The sequence below is a fragment of the Juglans regia genome, chromosome 1 (assembly GCF_001411555.2).
Source record: "Juglans regia cultivar Chandler chromosome 1, Walnut 2.0, whole genome shotgun sequence".
NCBI classification, from domain to species: Eukaryota; Viridiplantae; Streptophyta; class Magnoliopsida; order Fagales; family Juglandaceae; genus Juglans; species Juglans regia.
The window spans coordinates 3854125-3870559 of NC_049901.1; the positions used below are offsets into that span (position 1 = coordinate 3854125).

At 37.9% G+C, this 16435-nt stretch overlaps 3 protein-coding genes across 4 annotated transcripts; 2 read left to right on the plus strand and 1 right to left on the minus strand.

The window, feature by feature from the left end:
- The first annotated feature begins 1012 nt into the window (after positions 1-1012).
- On the plus strand, positions 1013-7342 carry LOC108982499 (SAGA-associated factor 29 homolog A-like). Of its 2 annotated transcripts, none has more exons than XM_018953898.2 (9): positions 1013-1295; positions 3661-3754; positions 3891-3967; positions 4799-4908; positions 5073-5158; positions 5887-5940; positions 6141-6294; positions 6466-6479; positions 6924-7342. In XM_018953898.2, exons 1-9 carry the CDS (start codon positions 1178-1180, stop codon positions 7024-7026), a joined length of 810 nt encoding a protein of 269 aa, XP_018809443.1. In that variant the 5' UTR covers positions 1013-1177; the 3' UTR covers positions 7027-7342. The 2 variants fall into 2 exon arrangements, with proteins under 2 accessions (XP_018809443.1, XP_018809444.1); XM_018953899.2 differs by having other exon boundaries at positions 1045-1295; positions 4802-4908.
- Positions 7343-7787: 445 nt separating this feature from the next.
- On the plus strand, positions 7788-9641 carry LOC108982497 (elongation factor Tu, chloroplastic-like). Its single transcript, XM_035693791.1, has one exon. The coding sequence runs from the start codon at positions 7908-7910 to the stop codon at positions 9366-9368; it is 1461 nt and encodes a 486-aa protein (XP_035549684.1). The 5' UTR covers positions 7788-7907; the 3' UTR covers positions 9369-9641.
- A 1779-nt stretch (positions 9642-11420) lies between these two features.
- On the minus strand, positions 11421-13310 carry LOC108982502 (GDSL esterase/lipase At5g14450-like). The gene is made up of 5 exons (XM_018953904.2): positions 12953-13310; positions 12633-12842; positions 12376-12548; positions 12001-12274; positions 11421-11893 (listed from the first exon to the last, which is right to left on the minus strand). Exons 1-5 carry the CDS (start codon positions 13194-13196, stop codon positions 11640-11642), a joined length of 1155 nt encoding a protein of 384 aa, XP_018809449.2. The 5' UTR covers positions 13197-13310; the 3' UTR covers positions 11421-11639.
- Between the last annotated feature and the right edge of the window lie 3125 nt (positions 13311-16435).

The following is a 16435-nucleotide window of genomic DNA, read 5'->3' on the forward strand; positions in this document are numbered from 1 at the left end:
ATAATAATGCAATAGCTACAAACTAATAAGATTAAAACATCTAAAATAGTTACTTAGTTTGGCTCCATCGTATTAATAAAATTTAATTCCTTATAAGCAAACGGTATTCTAAATTTATTAATAGCCACGATGAATATTATTTTATAATATATTTTATTAGTTAAAAAAAAAAAAGACAAACCTAAGACTTAAAACATATAAAGTATCTATACAATTGCATTATAAAATTATATAAGTAGAAAAAATAATTATAGGCTAAAAAAATACAATCAAACTTTTAGCCTAAGTTTTGGCAAGCTAGTTAGTTGAATCCATTTTATATTCCTCGTGTGCTGAATTGGAAAATAAATTACTTGGTGACAATCTATATTTAGGAAGGTTCCAAGGTGGTTTAGAATCAAAACATGGACAATAACCTTTGTTATAAAGCATCAAAAGATAAATGCGAAAATCAGAACAAGATTTTCACCCACATTGATCTTTTTATTTTGAGAAATGCTTCGTGAAGAATGTAAATATCGCGTAATCGTTTTGAAAAAAAATATAAATTTTTATTAAAAAATTATTTTTTTCTCATATAAATTTTATATTTTCTTAATTTTTTTTTTTAAAAATTACGTAATACTTAAGCATTCTACAATTATAAATATTATTTCTCTTTTATTTTTGTGGTTTGGGCGGTGGAAAGTTTGGGTTGAATCGGGAGACCGTGTTGATCCAATGAACTTTACGGGCCTAGCTTGGAGGAAGACATAGGAACAGAGCCCATGTTAAAAAATAAATGCATAACCGGCATTATTAGTTAATTACTTGTACTGCTGTCTTTTGTCCACGTGGCAATACTTTAGACAGAGTTCTGATAACAAAACCGCCTAATCCACGGTTTTGTTTTTGATTTTGTTTTTTCGGGTGGAACCAGTAAAAAAACTACCACTAGAAATGAGAATGCGACGTCGCTTTGAAGAATTTTCTTTCCTCTTCTAATAAATAATCATTCCAATTATTACTTTAAAACAGAGACTTCTTTGATCTAACAATTCCCAAATTGTAGTAATAAATAATACACTGATATTTTTTTCTAACAAACTCCGATGAAAGAGCTTTCAAAGTTGGAGATGACCGAACTGAAATCGTAGCGTGAAATCGAGCTTAGACTCGAACTCGTTGACAACGAACGATGTCGTCGCCTGACATTGCCGCTATATTGGAGTACACCAAGGAGCTCGATCGGTTGAGGAAAGAGCAAGAGGATGTGCTCGTCGAGATCAACAAGATGCACAAGAAGCTCCAAGCCAGTGAGTCCTCTATTTAACGCGTTTACCCCAAAACTGGAAAACGAAAAAATGCGTTTTGATGGTCATTTTTTGTTCTTCTAAAAATAAGATTTGAGCATCCTGGATTAGTGGGTTTGTGTCGGATTAGTAAATGATGGTGTTCTCGTTCTCGTTTTGATTTTTGTACTTATGGGCGTTTTGGCTCCATTTTTTTTTTTGAAGTTTTTGTTCGTCGTTTTTTTTAAGGATCGAGTTGTTTTAAATTTGTTGCTATTTGAGGTGTGCTGGGTTTTGCTTCCGTTACGAGCTTCGTTGAATGACTGGTTTTAACATCCTTGAATGTGAATATGCTTTCGGGGATCATTTTTTTTTTTCCAATCAAATTGAGTCTGGGAAGTGTAAATTACCATTTAGGTGTTCATTTCTTAAGCAAGTCCAAATAAGAGTTTTTTGAACATCGGATTGAAAATGTGTAGACTGGACCTGAAATTGGTCACCAGAGCGTGATCAATGAGGGGTTCACCTTGTAGCTTATCCACACTTTGTAGTTGAAAATAATAATTTGGGTGAGAAGAGATCACAGTAGACCGACTCCATGGACTCTAGATGCTCGTCTCTGGTGGGATTCCATAACTGATAAATAAATGTGGGTTTATGGAGATAACAGGGATCACTATGTTGTTTACGTTATATTTGTTATGGACATATGAGCGCCTAGCTCATTGAGGATGCTTGATAAGAATATCGTCTGTATAACTTGGCAAAAAAAAAAGAGTATCGTCTGTATTAAAAATTTGGTATAAAAGATATCAAAATGACCTCTTTCGTTTTTAGTGTCTTTAAATGCTCATATTCAATTAATGAGTTATTTCATAGGGATTTGTAAGGGGACAGAGAGAAACAAAAACCGTGGGTGGATTGAGATGTGGCCAAGAGGCAAGAAGGAGAAGGAAAATGAAAACAAAAGGCATGATTTTATAGTGCTAGGAAAGGACGAAATGTTCACAAGTTTTAGTAGACTAAAACACTGTTAACTCTTACACATGTCTATATGTAAAAAGCATACACAGGTGGCAAACTAGAGTCATGGCTAAGAAATTAAAGATGGATTTTTTTTTTTCACATCTTATTGTTGAAAACAAGAGTAGAAGTGTCAACATTGTAGGATTGTAGTATATGTCAAATATAGAAAAGGTGGTAGGCACCATTTCTTGTTCTATAGGCCAGATCGGAATGTTTGGTAAATAATTTAATTAGGAAAACTTCAAAACTTTCTATGGTACTTTGAGAAATGGTGAGTGGAATATGCTTATGGTAGTTCATCTGTGCTGGTATCATTAGAAATTTTGTGAATATGTTTGTGAAATATGAAGATTTCTTTGAATTCTGAGTTTCATTAAAAAAAACTAGTCAATAACATAAAGAAAGGAAGCTTTGATATGGATTCAAAGGTCTTTCTATTGGTGCCCTTCCCTTTATGTCTCAGTAACTGTTTAAAGAAATTGTTATTACCACCCACACCATTATCATTGCATTATCTAGACTGATAGCTGCTGCTCCATTGGGCTGTATTTGGTTGCATTATGGGGTGGGAAGGGAGTAACTTAGAGAAGGGAAGGTTACCTTCCTTTTAGGTGTTATGTTGTCTAGGAAAAAAATCGTATTGAAGGAAAATATGTAATGTGCCCTATAGAAATTAAAGATTGGAAATGCATCCTTTCTCTTGCCTATTTCTCCATTGCCTTTCAATTTGGGGGAAAGAAAATGGTGGGCCCTGGGGGCCTGGAGGATGAGAACTCCCTTCCTTCTTCCCCTTCTTCATTCAGTTACAGAAAGAATAGCCACTTGTTTCCGTCCCTTTTCTCTTACCCCTTTCCCTTGCCTCCCCCTTCCTTCCAGATGATAAGTCTACATGCTACCTAACTGATCAGTTGATGGAAAAACAGGTCCGAAGTTGTAGCTTTACATGAATATGAGTGCTATTTCTTATGGTTTTTCATGAATGAATGTTCGTAGGTAGTAATCAACAACACCAATGCCACCACTAGAATTGTCTATCACTGCAGTTACCATCTCCTCAATTATCACACAGTTACTCTCGTTGTGTGGAGAGCAATCATTCCACCATCACATAGGTAGCCCTCAACACTACTGTTTCCACCATCCCTAACCCACTGCAGTTAGCAGGTTGACCACAGTATGCCACTATTGCAGCTTCAAGCCAAACCACTTACCTATTCCACCATTGCGATTGTTGTTGCCTGCCCTGCACCTGCTTACCGCCACTACCATCTCAATGCCTCCATCACTGTGATACAATGTGATCTTTACAGTCTAGTTCTGCTTTGTTTTCTAGCTGGTTTATCTTTCTTTTACTCTGATGCAGCTCCTGAGGTGGTTGAAAAGCCTGGTGACAGTTCGTTATCAAAGTTGAAAGCTTTGTATACTCATGCAAAAGACCTGTCAGAGAGTGAAGTAAAGTACGTAGATTCGTTCTATAGCTTTTATGAACTCGATAACTTCCACTTTATTTTCTTCTTCCCTTTTATTTTTATGTTATTTTGGTAAGAAACATGTTTTTCAGCATATATAACTCGATACTGTACTTGGCTGCAGCTTTTCCACCTTGTTGATAGGTCAACTTGATACTCTTCTGCCTTCTGGACCTTCAGGGCAACAACGAAGAAGGATAGGTATATGATAGTATTTGTTCTTTCAAAAACATAACTGAACGCTGTGACCTTTTGATTAAGCTTTCATATAAAAATTAAGCTTTCATCTTTTTAAGCTTTCAATGATTAGAGCTATCTTGCGAATGTCTCTAGATTTTCTTTAGCTAGTCATTTACTTTTGTATATTACATATTCTACTATCCATTATGGGCCATATACTTTTAACCTTTAATTGAGTTTTCATTATTGTAAGTTTTATGAATGCCCTTATTGTAGATATCCCTAGCTTTTCTGTTGTTAGTGTTTTCTTTGTATACATTCCAATACATATTCTACTAGCCACATAAAGCTATGCATCTGGACTTGATGTTAAGGACTTGAACTGTAGATCGGCACATATTCCAACATATTGATGAGATAAATATATTCATGTTCATATCAGATTGAAATTCTGTTGGTTCGTTGGAGGAACTCTCCAATTTTCATTTGAACTTTGAATTTAAAGCAAGTTTTTCTTATATTCTTAATTCCTTTTAGATTTTGTTTGGTCCTTCCCTAAGAGGGACTGGAATCCCATCCTATCATGAGAAGCTAATAACTCAGGTGTGTTAATTGGTTAATTGGAGCATAGAACTAAACTTTCAACAGCATTTTCAAGTGTTGTTGCTAGTCCTGGAATCTGTTGACTATAGCTAATACATTGTAATAGATAGCTGCAGAACATGGGGCATGGCATGATATAGTTTTGGCAGATGACATGCAAGGCCAAAATATTTTGATGGCTGATCCCAAGAAGTGTTTTGTTGTTAAACTCTACAATGTTTTATTTAGCTGACTGTACATAAATTCCAGAAGGCAACGATCAGAAAAGGAGAAAAATGAAGACCGATTCAGATATTTCAAGGATTTCCCCTAATGTGCGAAGCCAACTTGAGGCTTGGGCTAGTTTAAAGGGTGAACAGGTATACATGTACTATGATAGTCATCCTCCAGATTTCTTTTTAGATAGCACCTACCTACATTCCTGGTTTTATTAAAAAAAAATTCTTTCACGTGGAAGATACATTTTGTGATTCTTTTTTATTTTATTTTAATTCCATTTATTTATTGTCTACCATTATTTCAGGTAGCAGCAAGAGTCACACCGGATGAGTCTGAAAAGGACGAGTGGTTTGTTGTTAAAGTTATTCATTTTGATAAGGAGACTAAAGAGTAAGTATAGTTCCTGTAAGTAAGGCATCATGCGCCGTGATTTAAACTTTTAGGAATTAGGGCAGCTGTTCTAGTTTATAATGGCAACTTTCTTAATTATCTATCGTTCATGTTTCAATTTTATCTTTAACTGATTGGCCTGTTCGAATCAGCTTATCAAATGAATATCGTATTGTTTGAGCAAGAGCCTAGCCCAAAAGGAAAAAAAAAAAAAAAATTCCAAGCTTATGGAATAATTTAAGTACAGTTGTCCACCAAGCTTGATTTGGGTCCCAATTCAATTGCTTGTTGATAAATTCCTGGCTCAAGGTCAATTTAAAGTTCAAGTCACGAACTTATTTTGAAATGAAGGCCTGATGTGTGGAGATAGCATTTGTAGTGATGAAGTAGAATTTGTAACCAATTAAAAACATGCCAAACATATTGAAGCTTCTAGATCAGAGACATGTGCTCCATATCCGCATTCCTAATAGGACTTGAGCCTGCCTGGGGACTCATTGGAGGGAGGAAATTAGGGATAGGCTAGATTCGGTTAATGTATAGACTTGAATGAGCTCGTGCAGCAGCTGACATCTAGCTGCTTGTGAGCCACTTGGTTTGTTTTCTCCGTGGATTCTTGCAATTATTTTGTGTCGCCAGTAATTATCAACAGAAGTGGTAAAAAGAATGCTACTCTTCTAGGTCACTTACTTTATTCCTTGCTTATGAAGAAGCAATTCTATGTGCAGATTTGAAGTACTAGATGAGGAACCAGGTGATGATGATGAGGGTGGTGGCCAACGGTAACTATCTTTTATTGACTCTGATTTGACTGCTGGATGTTAACTTCTGGTCTGAGGGTACAATACTGATAAAAAAAAAAAACTTCTGGTCTGAGGGTGGGAAATTTATTCTACCCCTTTTCATTTATTTCAGTTTTCTGCATGATTGAATAATTCTTCGGAAAGCGACATTTTTTCCCCTTTTTTCTTGCTTCTCTCAGGAAGTACAAGCTGCCCATGTCAAATATTATTCCTTTTCCCAAGAGAAATGACCCTTCTACTGCCCAGGATTTCCCTCCTGGAAGACAAGTGTTGGCTGTCTATCCAGGAACAACTGCACTTTATAAGGCAACTGTTGTCAATAACAACCGCAAGGTAATGTTTTCCTTCCCCCTTGGTCTGCTATAACAGAAGTTATTGTTCATTTAATATGAATTCCATTCTTCTGTAGGTTCTTGCCCTTTGACTAAACAAGTTTATCATGAACTAACAAATAATTGTATTGTGCATGTTTGTGGTACTCTCAACCATTCGAAATATTTTCAGAGGAAGACAGATGAGTAAGTAATATCCATCTATGTGTTTTCATCCTTGGCATCCCGAGTTTTGGGAAAAATTGCATTCTTGAATGGACTTTGGGGACCAAATAAACACAAAATGATTTACTGCAAATCAAAATGAGTATTTTTTTCCACTCTTATTCTCTTTTAGGGTAGGTCATGAGTCTCACAGATTTTTGTACCAGCTTCTCAGGTAATTTGATTTACCAGCAGTCACCAAAATGGTAAACATATGACAAAGTAAACCATTTTCTCAACATTTTTAAGGAAACAAATGGGCTGAATTCTTTGGAGAAGTCATTTATTTAAATCTGGAAACTGAATTAGAATGCTGAGATTGGCATGTGACGCTAAAGTCTCGGTTTTGCTGTTAATGGAAACGGGGAGTATTTTTCCATTCTTCTTCTATATTGTCATGTTCATATTCATGCTTTGTTTGGGCAGGTATTCACTCGAATTCGACGATGACGAGGAAGATGGATCCTTGCCTCAAAGGAGTGTACCATTCCACAAGGTGGTTCCTCTGCCTGAAGGACATCGTCAATGAATTCATGCTGTTTATAGCCGTATATAATTCTAAAAGCTCTTATATAGGATTGTTAACCTGACCCTTAACATGGCTGCCCTATGTGGCTGGCTATGTTTCTCTTTTGACCATTTCGAGATGATATTGTAATATCTTCCCTTCTCACGTTATGTAGCATATTTACCTCTGCTTCTTCTCTCTCTCTCTCACTCTCTCTGTAACTTGGTAGGCTAGATTGGAGGATTTTGGAGAAAAACTATCCATAATTTATGTTTCCTCCAGATTACTTTCGCACCTCATAAATATTGTAGGGAATAAACTTCCCATGCTTCATGTACTTCTGATTGCTATGATCAATATTCCAAATTATATGCAAAATAGTATTGGATCAATGAAGAAGATGACGCTTTTTAATTGGAAAATACAATTTGGCAGACAGAAAATAGATAATGACGGGCAAAAGAAAGAAGAAACAAAGAATTTTCCTAATACAAAACAGAAGCGGCAGCAGAACTTCTTCTAGTTCTAAAGCCACATTTTTGTTGTCATCAAGTGAAACTAAAGGAGGACAGCGACGGGTGATTGGATGCATCGCTATTTCGACATCTCCGGTGGTTAGACATCATTGCCTCAATTTCCAGCAGCATTTGCAGACCGTTTGATTGAACCTTCGTCAAGATAATCAGTTTCTTTTATTTACTTGTTTAATATATGATAACTAAACTACCTTGTATAAACAAACAGTTTCTACACGAATAATAAATTTTTGTTTCTAAGAATTAATCATTAGTTTTCTGCCCCCAAAAACCCTTCCCAAGGTCATAGTCATCTTCATTTCTCTTTCTCGCCTCCCCCATTCTCTCTCATCAGACTCCCCCGATTGGCCGATTCGAGCTCAATCCATGGCGGCTATGGCCTCCTCTATTACACCCAAATACTCAAAACTCTTCCCACCAACACCAACCCCTCCACAAGTCTCTCTCCCCATCCACCTCTCTCTTACCCATAACCCAAAACCCAGAATCCTATCCTCGAAACTCTCCTCTTTCACTGACGCCTCCATCACCTTTTTTCATTCACTTGCACAACCCTCCAAACCCCACTGCAAAAGATTGTCTTTGGTCACGGTCAAAGCCGCAAAGGGTAAGTTCGAGCGCAAGAAGCCCCACGTGAACATCGGGACCATCGGTCACGTAGACCATGGCAAGACCACCCTTACCGCTGCCCTCACCATGGCCCTGGCCTCCATGGGCAACAGCGCGCCCAAGAAGTACGACGAGATCGACGCTGCCCCAGAGGAACGCGCTCGCGGCATCACCATCAACACCGCCACCGTCGAATACGAAACTGCCAATCGACACTACGCCCACGTCGACTGCCCTGGCCACGCCGACTACGTCAAGAACATGATCACCGGCGCCGCCCAGATGGATGGCGCGATCCTAGTCGTCTCCGGCGCCGATGGACCGATGCCGCAGACTAAGGAGCACGTCCTGCTGGCGAAGCAGGTGGGTGTACCGAACATGGTGGTGTTTCTGAACAAGCAGGATCAAGTCGACGACGAGGAACTCTTGCAGCTTGTGGAGTTGGAGGTGAGAGAGCTCCTGAGCTCCTTCGAGTTCCCGGGCGATGATGTACCCATCGTCTCGGGCTCGGCTCTACTGGCATTGGAGGCTCTAATGGCGAACCCGAAGATTACCCGAGGAGAGAACGAATGGGTGGACAAGATATACGAACTCATGGACGCCGTGGACGATTACATTCCCATTCCGCAGAGGCAGACCGACTTGCCGTTCTTGTCAGCAGTGGAGGATGTGTTCTCGATCACGGGACGCGGTACGGTGGCCACGGGTCGGATCGAGAGGGGCACGGTGAAGGTTGGGGAGATAGTGGAAATTGTTGGGCTTAGAGAGACTCGGACCACGACGGTTACGGGGGTCGAGATGTTCCAGAAAACTCTAGACGTGGCGCTTGCTGGGGACAATGTTGGGCTCTTGCTTAGGGGGATTCAGAAGACCGATATCCAGAGAGGGATGGTGATTGCGAAGCCCGGGACGATCACGCCGCACACGAAGTTCCGGGCTCTAGTTTATGTGCTGAAGAAGGAGGAGGGTGGGAGGCACTCGCCGTTTTTCGCGGGGTACCGGCCTCAGTTTTACATGAGGACTACGGATGTGACTGGGAAGGTGACTGGTATCGTGAACGATAAGGATGAGGAGTCGAAGATGGTTATGCCGGGAGACCGTATTAAGATGGTGGTGGAGCTTATAATGCCAGTGGCTTGTGAGCAAGGGATGAGGTTTGCGATTAGAGAAGGTGGCAAGACTGTCGGGGCTGGTGTCATCCAGTCCATTATAGAATGAGCGAGTTGAGTTCAACCTTATTTTCTTCATATTTCGAAAATGTGTTTACAGGAGAAAAGATTAGGGATTGGATTAGAGATGAGTTGAGATGGTCTGTGAATATTAAAATAAAAGTTGAATTATTTATTATATTTTATGTGAAAATTTGAAAAAGTTGTAATAATGAGATGAATTGAGATGGATTGAGGTGAGTTTTGAATTTAAACGAGAAGTGCCATTGTGCAAAATAAGCTTTTAACGTAAAGCTTTTTTAAGAAATTTAGCAGAAGTTATCGATTAGAGACTCCTGCTCCATGAGTTTGCGGCCATTACACCATAAAGACGCTGGGATTTGAACAAGTTTTTGTTTATTAAATGTAATTGAAGATGAGTTGAGATAGATTGAGGTAGGTTTTGAATTTGAACGAGAAGTGCTGTTGTGCAAAATAAGCTTTTAACGTGAAGCTTTTTTAAGAAATTTAGCATAAGTTATGGATTAGAGACCCCTACTCCATGAGTTTGCGGCCATTACACCATAAAGTCATTAGGGATTTGAACAAGTTTTTGTTTATCAAATGTAATTTAAGATGAGTTGAAATGGATTGAGGTTGGTTTTGAATTTAAACGAGAAGTGCTATTGTGCAAAATAAGCTTTTAACTTGAAGCTTTTTTAAGAAATTTAGCAGAAGTTATGGATTAGAGATTCCTGCTCCATGAGTTTGCGGCCATTACACCATAAAGACGTTGGGGATTTGAACAAGTTTTTGTTTATCAAATATAATTGAAGATGTGTTGAGATGGATTGAGGTTGGTTTTGAATTTAAACGAGAAGTGCCGTTGTGCAAAATAAGCTTTTAACGTGAAGCTTTTTTAAGAAATTTAGCAGAAATTATGGATTAGAGACCCCTGCTCCATGAGTTTGCGGCCATTACACCATAAAGACGTTGGGGATTTGAACAAGTTTTTGTTTATCAAATGCAATTGAGACTACAGAACTGTTTTGCTAGTGGAGGATCTCTTTCATGTTATTCACTTGTAATTTTTGTTGATCGTTGACACAAATCGAGCCTTCACTTCTTGTGCAGTTCTGCATATTTTCCCGCATAAGTTTACCCAATCAAGAATCAGTTTCCCTTCTGGTGGATCTTTTTGTTTCATTGAAGTATTTGTTGGTATGTAGTTCTATTTTGGTTTTTATTTATGTGTCTGTAATGTGCTGCCCTTTGGGACTAGCCAAGATATGTATAAGTTTGAGCTTAGGCAATTCCTCAATGGAGCATGCATTCTGCATCTCGGATGCATCTGAAAGTTAACGGAACCGAGGAGTTGTGTGACTTGCGAAGGGGTATTGTTAGTTGCCAATTGCCATCATAAGGCTAAAATGGCAATTAGAACATTAGTTTTGGTGTAAGTCAGAGTCCTATGCCTGTGAGGTAGTGCTTGCCTGCTTGGGAGATGGCACAGGTGCTGTGGTCGGGAGCTATGACATAAAATTACTAGGGAAGTAAGGGAACGACCGTAACAGAGCAATTGGCTCGTTATGGATTAAGCATATTGAAGGCTATTACGAGTAGAATAGTTTGCAAAATTCAAGTTTTGCCATAAGATGATGGCCAATGAAAGGTTACCGTAGTTCGAAAAAACCTTAATGCAGTCCATTTTTGTGGTTGGATTGACTAACTTTCTCTTGAGATGTGATGAAAAATGAGTTGGGTGCCAGGAATTTGTGTCTTCTGTTTCCTAGGTGTACACTTGCAGTACTGCATGCGCTACCTCTGTTTAATGGCATCGTAAAAATCTCCCGAGTATAGTCATGACTCTGTCATTGTGCACTCCAGAAAACCATAACTTTAGATTCCCAGCAGGCTTCCTATGATATTGAGGCACAATGCACCTGGGTAATGACAACAACTTCTAATCTTTCCAGTTCCAAAAAGCATCAATAAGCACGATGCCACTTGACAGCTTAAAACTGTCACAATGAATGAAAATAATGCAGGTTTCATACTAATTTCGGGGTTTTATTTAATCCCAATCACGAGAATGGTAAAAAAGAAAGTTGCACAGCAGACATCATAATAACTAAATCAGTTGCCCATATGCATATATTAGTGATCACTTTCTGCTCCGTAAGTGAGGCAAACATCACGTTTTAATAACTCATTCATCCATGAGCATAAGATTCTGGCTTTTATCTCCTAGATTGAATTTCTAAAAACTCGAATGTTATTTTTGTGATACACCTGTAGTACTCATTCCTGGTGCTTTTACGCCTATACCTTTTTATTGTGATCACTCTTTAATTCCTTGACATGCTTGGGTGATTGGAACTGGTGGATCTGAGAGGGAACCATTGAGGATATGATTAGCAAACCATTGACTAGCTGCCTGGGAATAGTGTACACCATCCCAGCTAATATACTGTGAAGGATTTCCACAAGAAGCGCCATAGACTTCCCTTCCATCTATACTTGCTCTAGACCCACACCAGACGTGGCTGTAATTTACGTGATATCCACAGCAGACCTTTAGGGGATCGGCAAATCCTGTAAAAGAAGTAGCAAAAATTGCGAGCTCAAAACAATGTCATGATAAACCTTGAGAATTGAGAGGAATACAAACATGTGAAATGATTATGATAGTGAAAAAATACCTTCTTTCTTTGCATTGCTGATTAGTCCATACTTTGCAGCATAGACATCGACATATGTTATTGCTGCTTTTGGCAGCTCTGCCCTTAGTTTGATCACTCTGTCCTTAAGGTGCCTGTTGAACTCTACAGCCATGTCATTTTGAGCCTTCACACAGCCATACTGGTCAAGATAACCGGCCGGTGGATTTTGTATGTAAAACAGGTTCACTGGCAAGCATCCAATTGGCCCTGTGTTGTGTATCCAAAATGCCCTGCCCCCTTGTTGATATATGCGCTGAACACAGTCAAATTACAACCACTATATGTTAAAAGAACGTATTTTAACTAAGCTCTCAATCTTCTTGTTTTAGACATCCTTGTAATATTGCAACTCACTTGGACTGCTGTGGCTAACTGGTTGACAATGTCTGGCATTGCTGCACGAAGTTGGTCGAAGCTCAGCTTTCGAAAACCGACGGAGAGATCGTTCTGACCGATATCGAATGTGTAAAGAGCCTTGGAGTAGTCCTGGGGTCTGGGAAGGTTGCTTCTTTCCAGGGGAGTCTTGGCTGGAAATCACACACAAATAACGATAGTACCAAGAAAGATAGAAGTTGAGAGGCAGTTCTTTCTTTTTTATTCATGGGAATTACCTTGATTGTACAGATCATTGGTGCGTGTTTTGAACTGAATAAATTGAATGATCTGAATGTCGAGAGAGAAGGGACTGATGCCATATTCAAATATGGTTTCGTTTTGCCTTCTAATGGTCGATCCTCCGGTGGCAAAATTTGCTCCGTGTCGGTAATTTGTTGCCAGTGAATTCAAGTATGCACTCAAGTAAGGCAAGCTTAGGTGCTCAGCTGCATACATACATACACATATATAGATGTAAAAAACTCAATTAGTATGCTCAAATCGAAATAGACGAGTGTTCTGAATCTATGCTTTGAGTAAGTAGAAACGTTTGTACCAATGAAATCTATGAGGAGGCGGCCATCTGAGTCCCTTCCATAGGGTTTATGAAAGAATCCCTCGCCATATGGTGCAGGAATGGGTTCAAATGCTGCTGATATGCCGCCAGTGTCTGAATTTGAGTCGCCAAAGTTGTAGATTGCTGGAAACTCGCAAGGTTCTTGGTCTTTCAGACCCTCACCTCCCACACCCAGAAAACAAAAAACCAAGAACAGACTCTCCAATTGTCTCCGAAGCTCCATTCTGAGTTCAGCTCAACTGTAGCTTAGGCTGGACTGGCCTGGACCTCTCTCATTTATGAGGACCAGTGACCTAGTTTTTAAGGACATTTGTTGTCATCATTAACCTACTTACCTTCTGTAGTAACGTAGGAAGCAGCTTCCATATTCATGCTAATCATGTGCTCTCAGATTTACCAATGACTTTTATGATTTTATCTATTTAACAGTTAAATTTTCGGAAAATACTCTAGTTTTGGTAAAAATAATTCTATAAATTAATATAATTTGATATGATTTATCATATTATAAAATTATTTTTATTATAAAATTATATTAATTTATAAAATTATTTTTATATAATTTTCATCTATTAAAAAGCTGTGATCCACCACCACTTCCGTGTCTTGCTCTTCTTTTTCTACACTACCATATTACTAAACAGTAATATTATAATAAAAAGTTTCCAATTTCATTTCTCACCAAGTGTTGTAGGCTTTAGATCAACTTGTTCTTGACGACTCATAGCCGCCCATTGTTCTTGCCTGCGTCTGCGCTCATTGAGGACCACTGCTAGACACTTTATACAGTCCCTCTGCTAGTTTAAGCCCAGCGCAAATATTTTATAAATAAGCGGATTCTACCAAAAAGAATAGATTTTTTTTTACAGTTTTTGTGTTAGAGCATGTTGGATTCGTAAAGTCTGATTATTGTTGTGGTAGTTTAAATTGACGACCTGATCTAATAAGGAATAGTCATCATTTTTTGATAGAGTTTCAACGAGACTTGGGTTAAAATTTTTTTTGATCCGATTTGTGATTTGAAAAATGTAGAAGTTCACTCGAGATAAATTCATACAGAAAGTTCACTCGATACTCACGTAACATATCTCTCGAACGAATGATACGATAATTAAAGAATTATAACTTCTACAATATAATCTTATATATATGTTTATTATGAACAATATGATCAATTATGAGCATTGTAATTTTGCTTCTCAATGTACTATGACATTCTTTAAAAAAACAAAATCCTTTGTAGATTTATAGACGTAAACAAGTTATCGGACCACTTAAATTTTTGTATCATGTGATTGATTTTTTATTATGTTTTACTTTTTAAACATCGTTTTTAATAGGAGTGTCCCCTTTTTTTAAAAAAAAACTGCTCAAAAATTGTATTTTTAAGACTATATAAATGATTACTCCACTCTTCAAAACAAAGTTTCAACTAAGAAAATGTGGACTCAGACATAGCTTGCATGGAAAGAATATATAATCATTTGAAATACTCAAAATAGATAATTCATTAAGTAAAATATAAAACACTTCCCATCATTAAAACCCATAAAGCATCTCGATTGACTATTTTATTCAAGCTACAGTACCCTCCTCCAAGCACCGACTGTTGGGATGCCTTAAATCAAGTAAGCAAAGGCGTTAAAACTCTTACCTACACAATATATTTTATGTCATCCGTACGTCGTGGATTCTCATTGATATGTTGTGGGATCCTTAGATTAGGGAGAAAGGGTGACAGAGATTGTGTATAAACAGCACAAAACGCGTAATTAAATAACGGGCTCTAAGGGATTGAGACAGGTTCATTGTGATCTTGTGGCTGTGAAGAAGTTCCTTCGCAGAGAAGTCGGTGACGGATCTTTATGTCCTTGTGTTTGATGCATCATTAAAGTGGGCAATGGTTGTCGGTATATGCAGTAGAGCGGACAAGAAAATGATGAAAAAAGATGTTTTGTTTTGAACTTTTGCGCAATCGGTGGGAAGAGAGAGGTGGTCATAATAAAAGTCGTTTGCATTTTGGGTTGTAGCCTAAGGCCCAGAACAAACAGCTTCGACTTTGGGCCCTGAAACTATTTTACTCGATTAGTAAGTTTCGTTTAGATGTTAAGTTAAAATAAATTAAATTCTTTATAAATAATAATAAATTGAGATAGTAGAGTAAATTTTATAAAATCTATCTACGATGAATTTAGATATTAAAATGAGTTTAGATATATTTATAAAAAGTTTAAAAAATTATAGATTCTATATATAAAGAGATATTGAGTTGAAAAAAAATTTTGAATCTCACATATAAGAAGATTTTGAATTGAGTAATAGTTAGTAATTTAAGAATTGTGTTGTGAGGGGATTCTTCCCATAGAATTTCCTAGGTCCAACCAATTTGGAGGGGGACTTACTAGAAGACAAAGTATTAAAGAATAATGATGGACAAAAAGGGACTAAATGCATGAAGCTGTCAGGAGATACGGAAAAATAATGTCAAGAAGAAAATTGAGGATTTGACATAAAGCAAAGGAAAACAAGGTATCAGGAAATAAAAAGTATGGAAGTGACTTAAAGTAAATGAGAGGAAAGAGATACAAGGCAAGAGGAACTTATGGATTGTGGACTTTTTTTTGGGACGACTTCGACTTCTTCGGACTGGGGGACTTCTTCAACTTGAGAGTTTCGGAGAGAACTTCTCCTCCAACAAATAGATTTGCAGCTTCCATTGTACAGTAAAAAATAAGAGGCTAAGAGAGAATGTAAACAAACTTATTATAGTAGAATCTCCTCTCCCCAAGCTCCCGTGGATGTAGGCCAGGTGCGTAATCACATAAATTTGTGTGTTTATTTATTTTTATTTTTTACATTTAAATACCATTCATTGTCATAGATGTACGAACCGATACCGTACAGCTGCACCGAACCATTATCGAGGACTCCAAACAATATCGATCAGGCCAACCCATCTCAACGCATCCCGAGAATGGATCTCTCTTCCATTTCCGACTATGCACATTTTTTGACGTTAACATGATGTGTATTTGAATATTAGGATTCGGCTAAAAATATAACCTAACTGAGCTGAGCTCGTTCAAATATTCAAACGAAACCTTAAAGATGTAAGGGTGGTTCTCATCAGCCAATAGCCAGCCCAATCAAAAGATACGTAGCCCTCCGGTCCACGAGTTTCATTGGTGGTTAGCAAAACATTGATGCTTTGTAAATTTCTCTTCAAATCAAGAATTATGGTGTCAACGGAATGAAATATATGCTTTACGCGTGGCTTACAAATAAAATTTTTAATCCCGAAAGGCATTGCCAACCCTTCTGAGTTTTGATACCCGAATTATAGGATCCAAAGTAATAGATAAATATGAGCCATATATCGTTTATTTAATATTTAATACTATAGCTAGCGGCCACTTCGGCTGTTTAATTTGGCAATCAATCAATGAAACTCAAGCTTTTCGA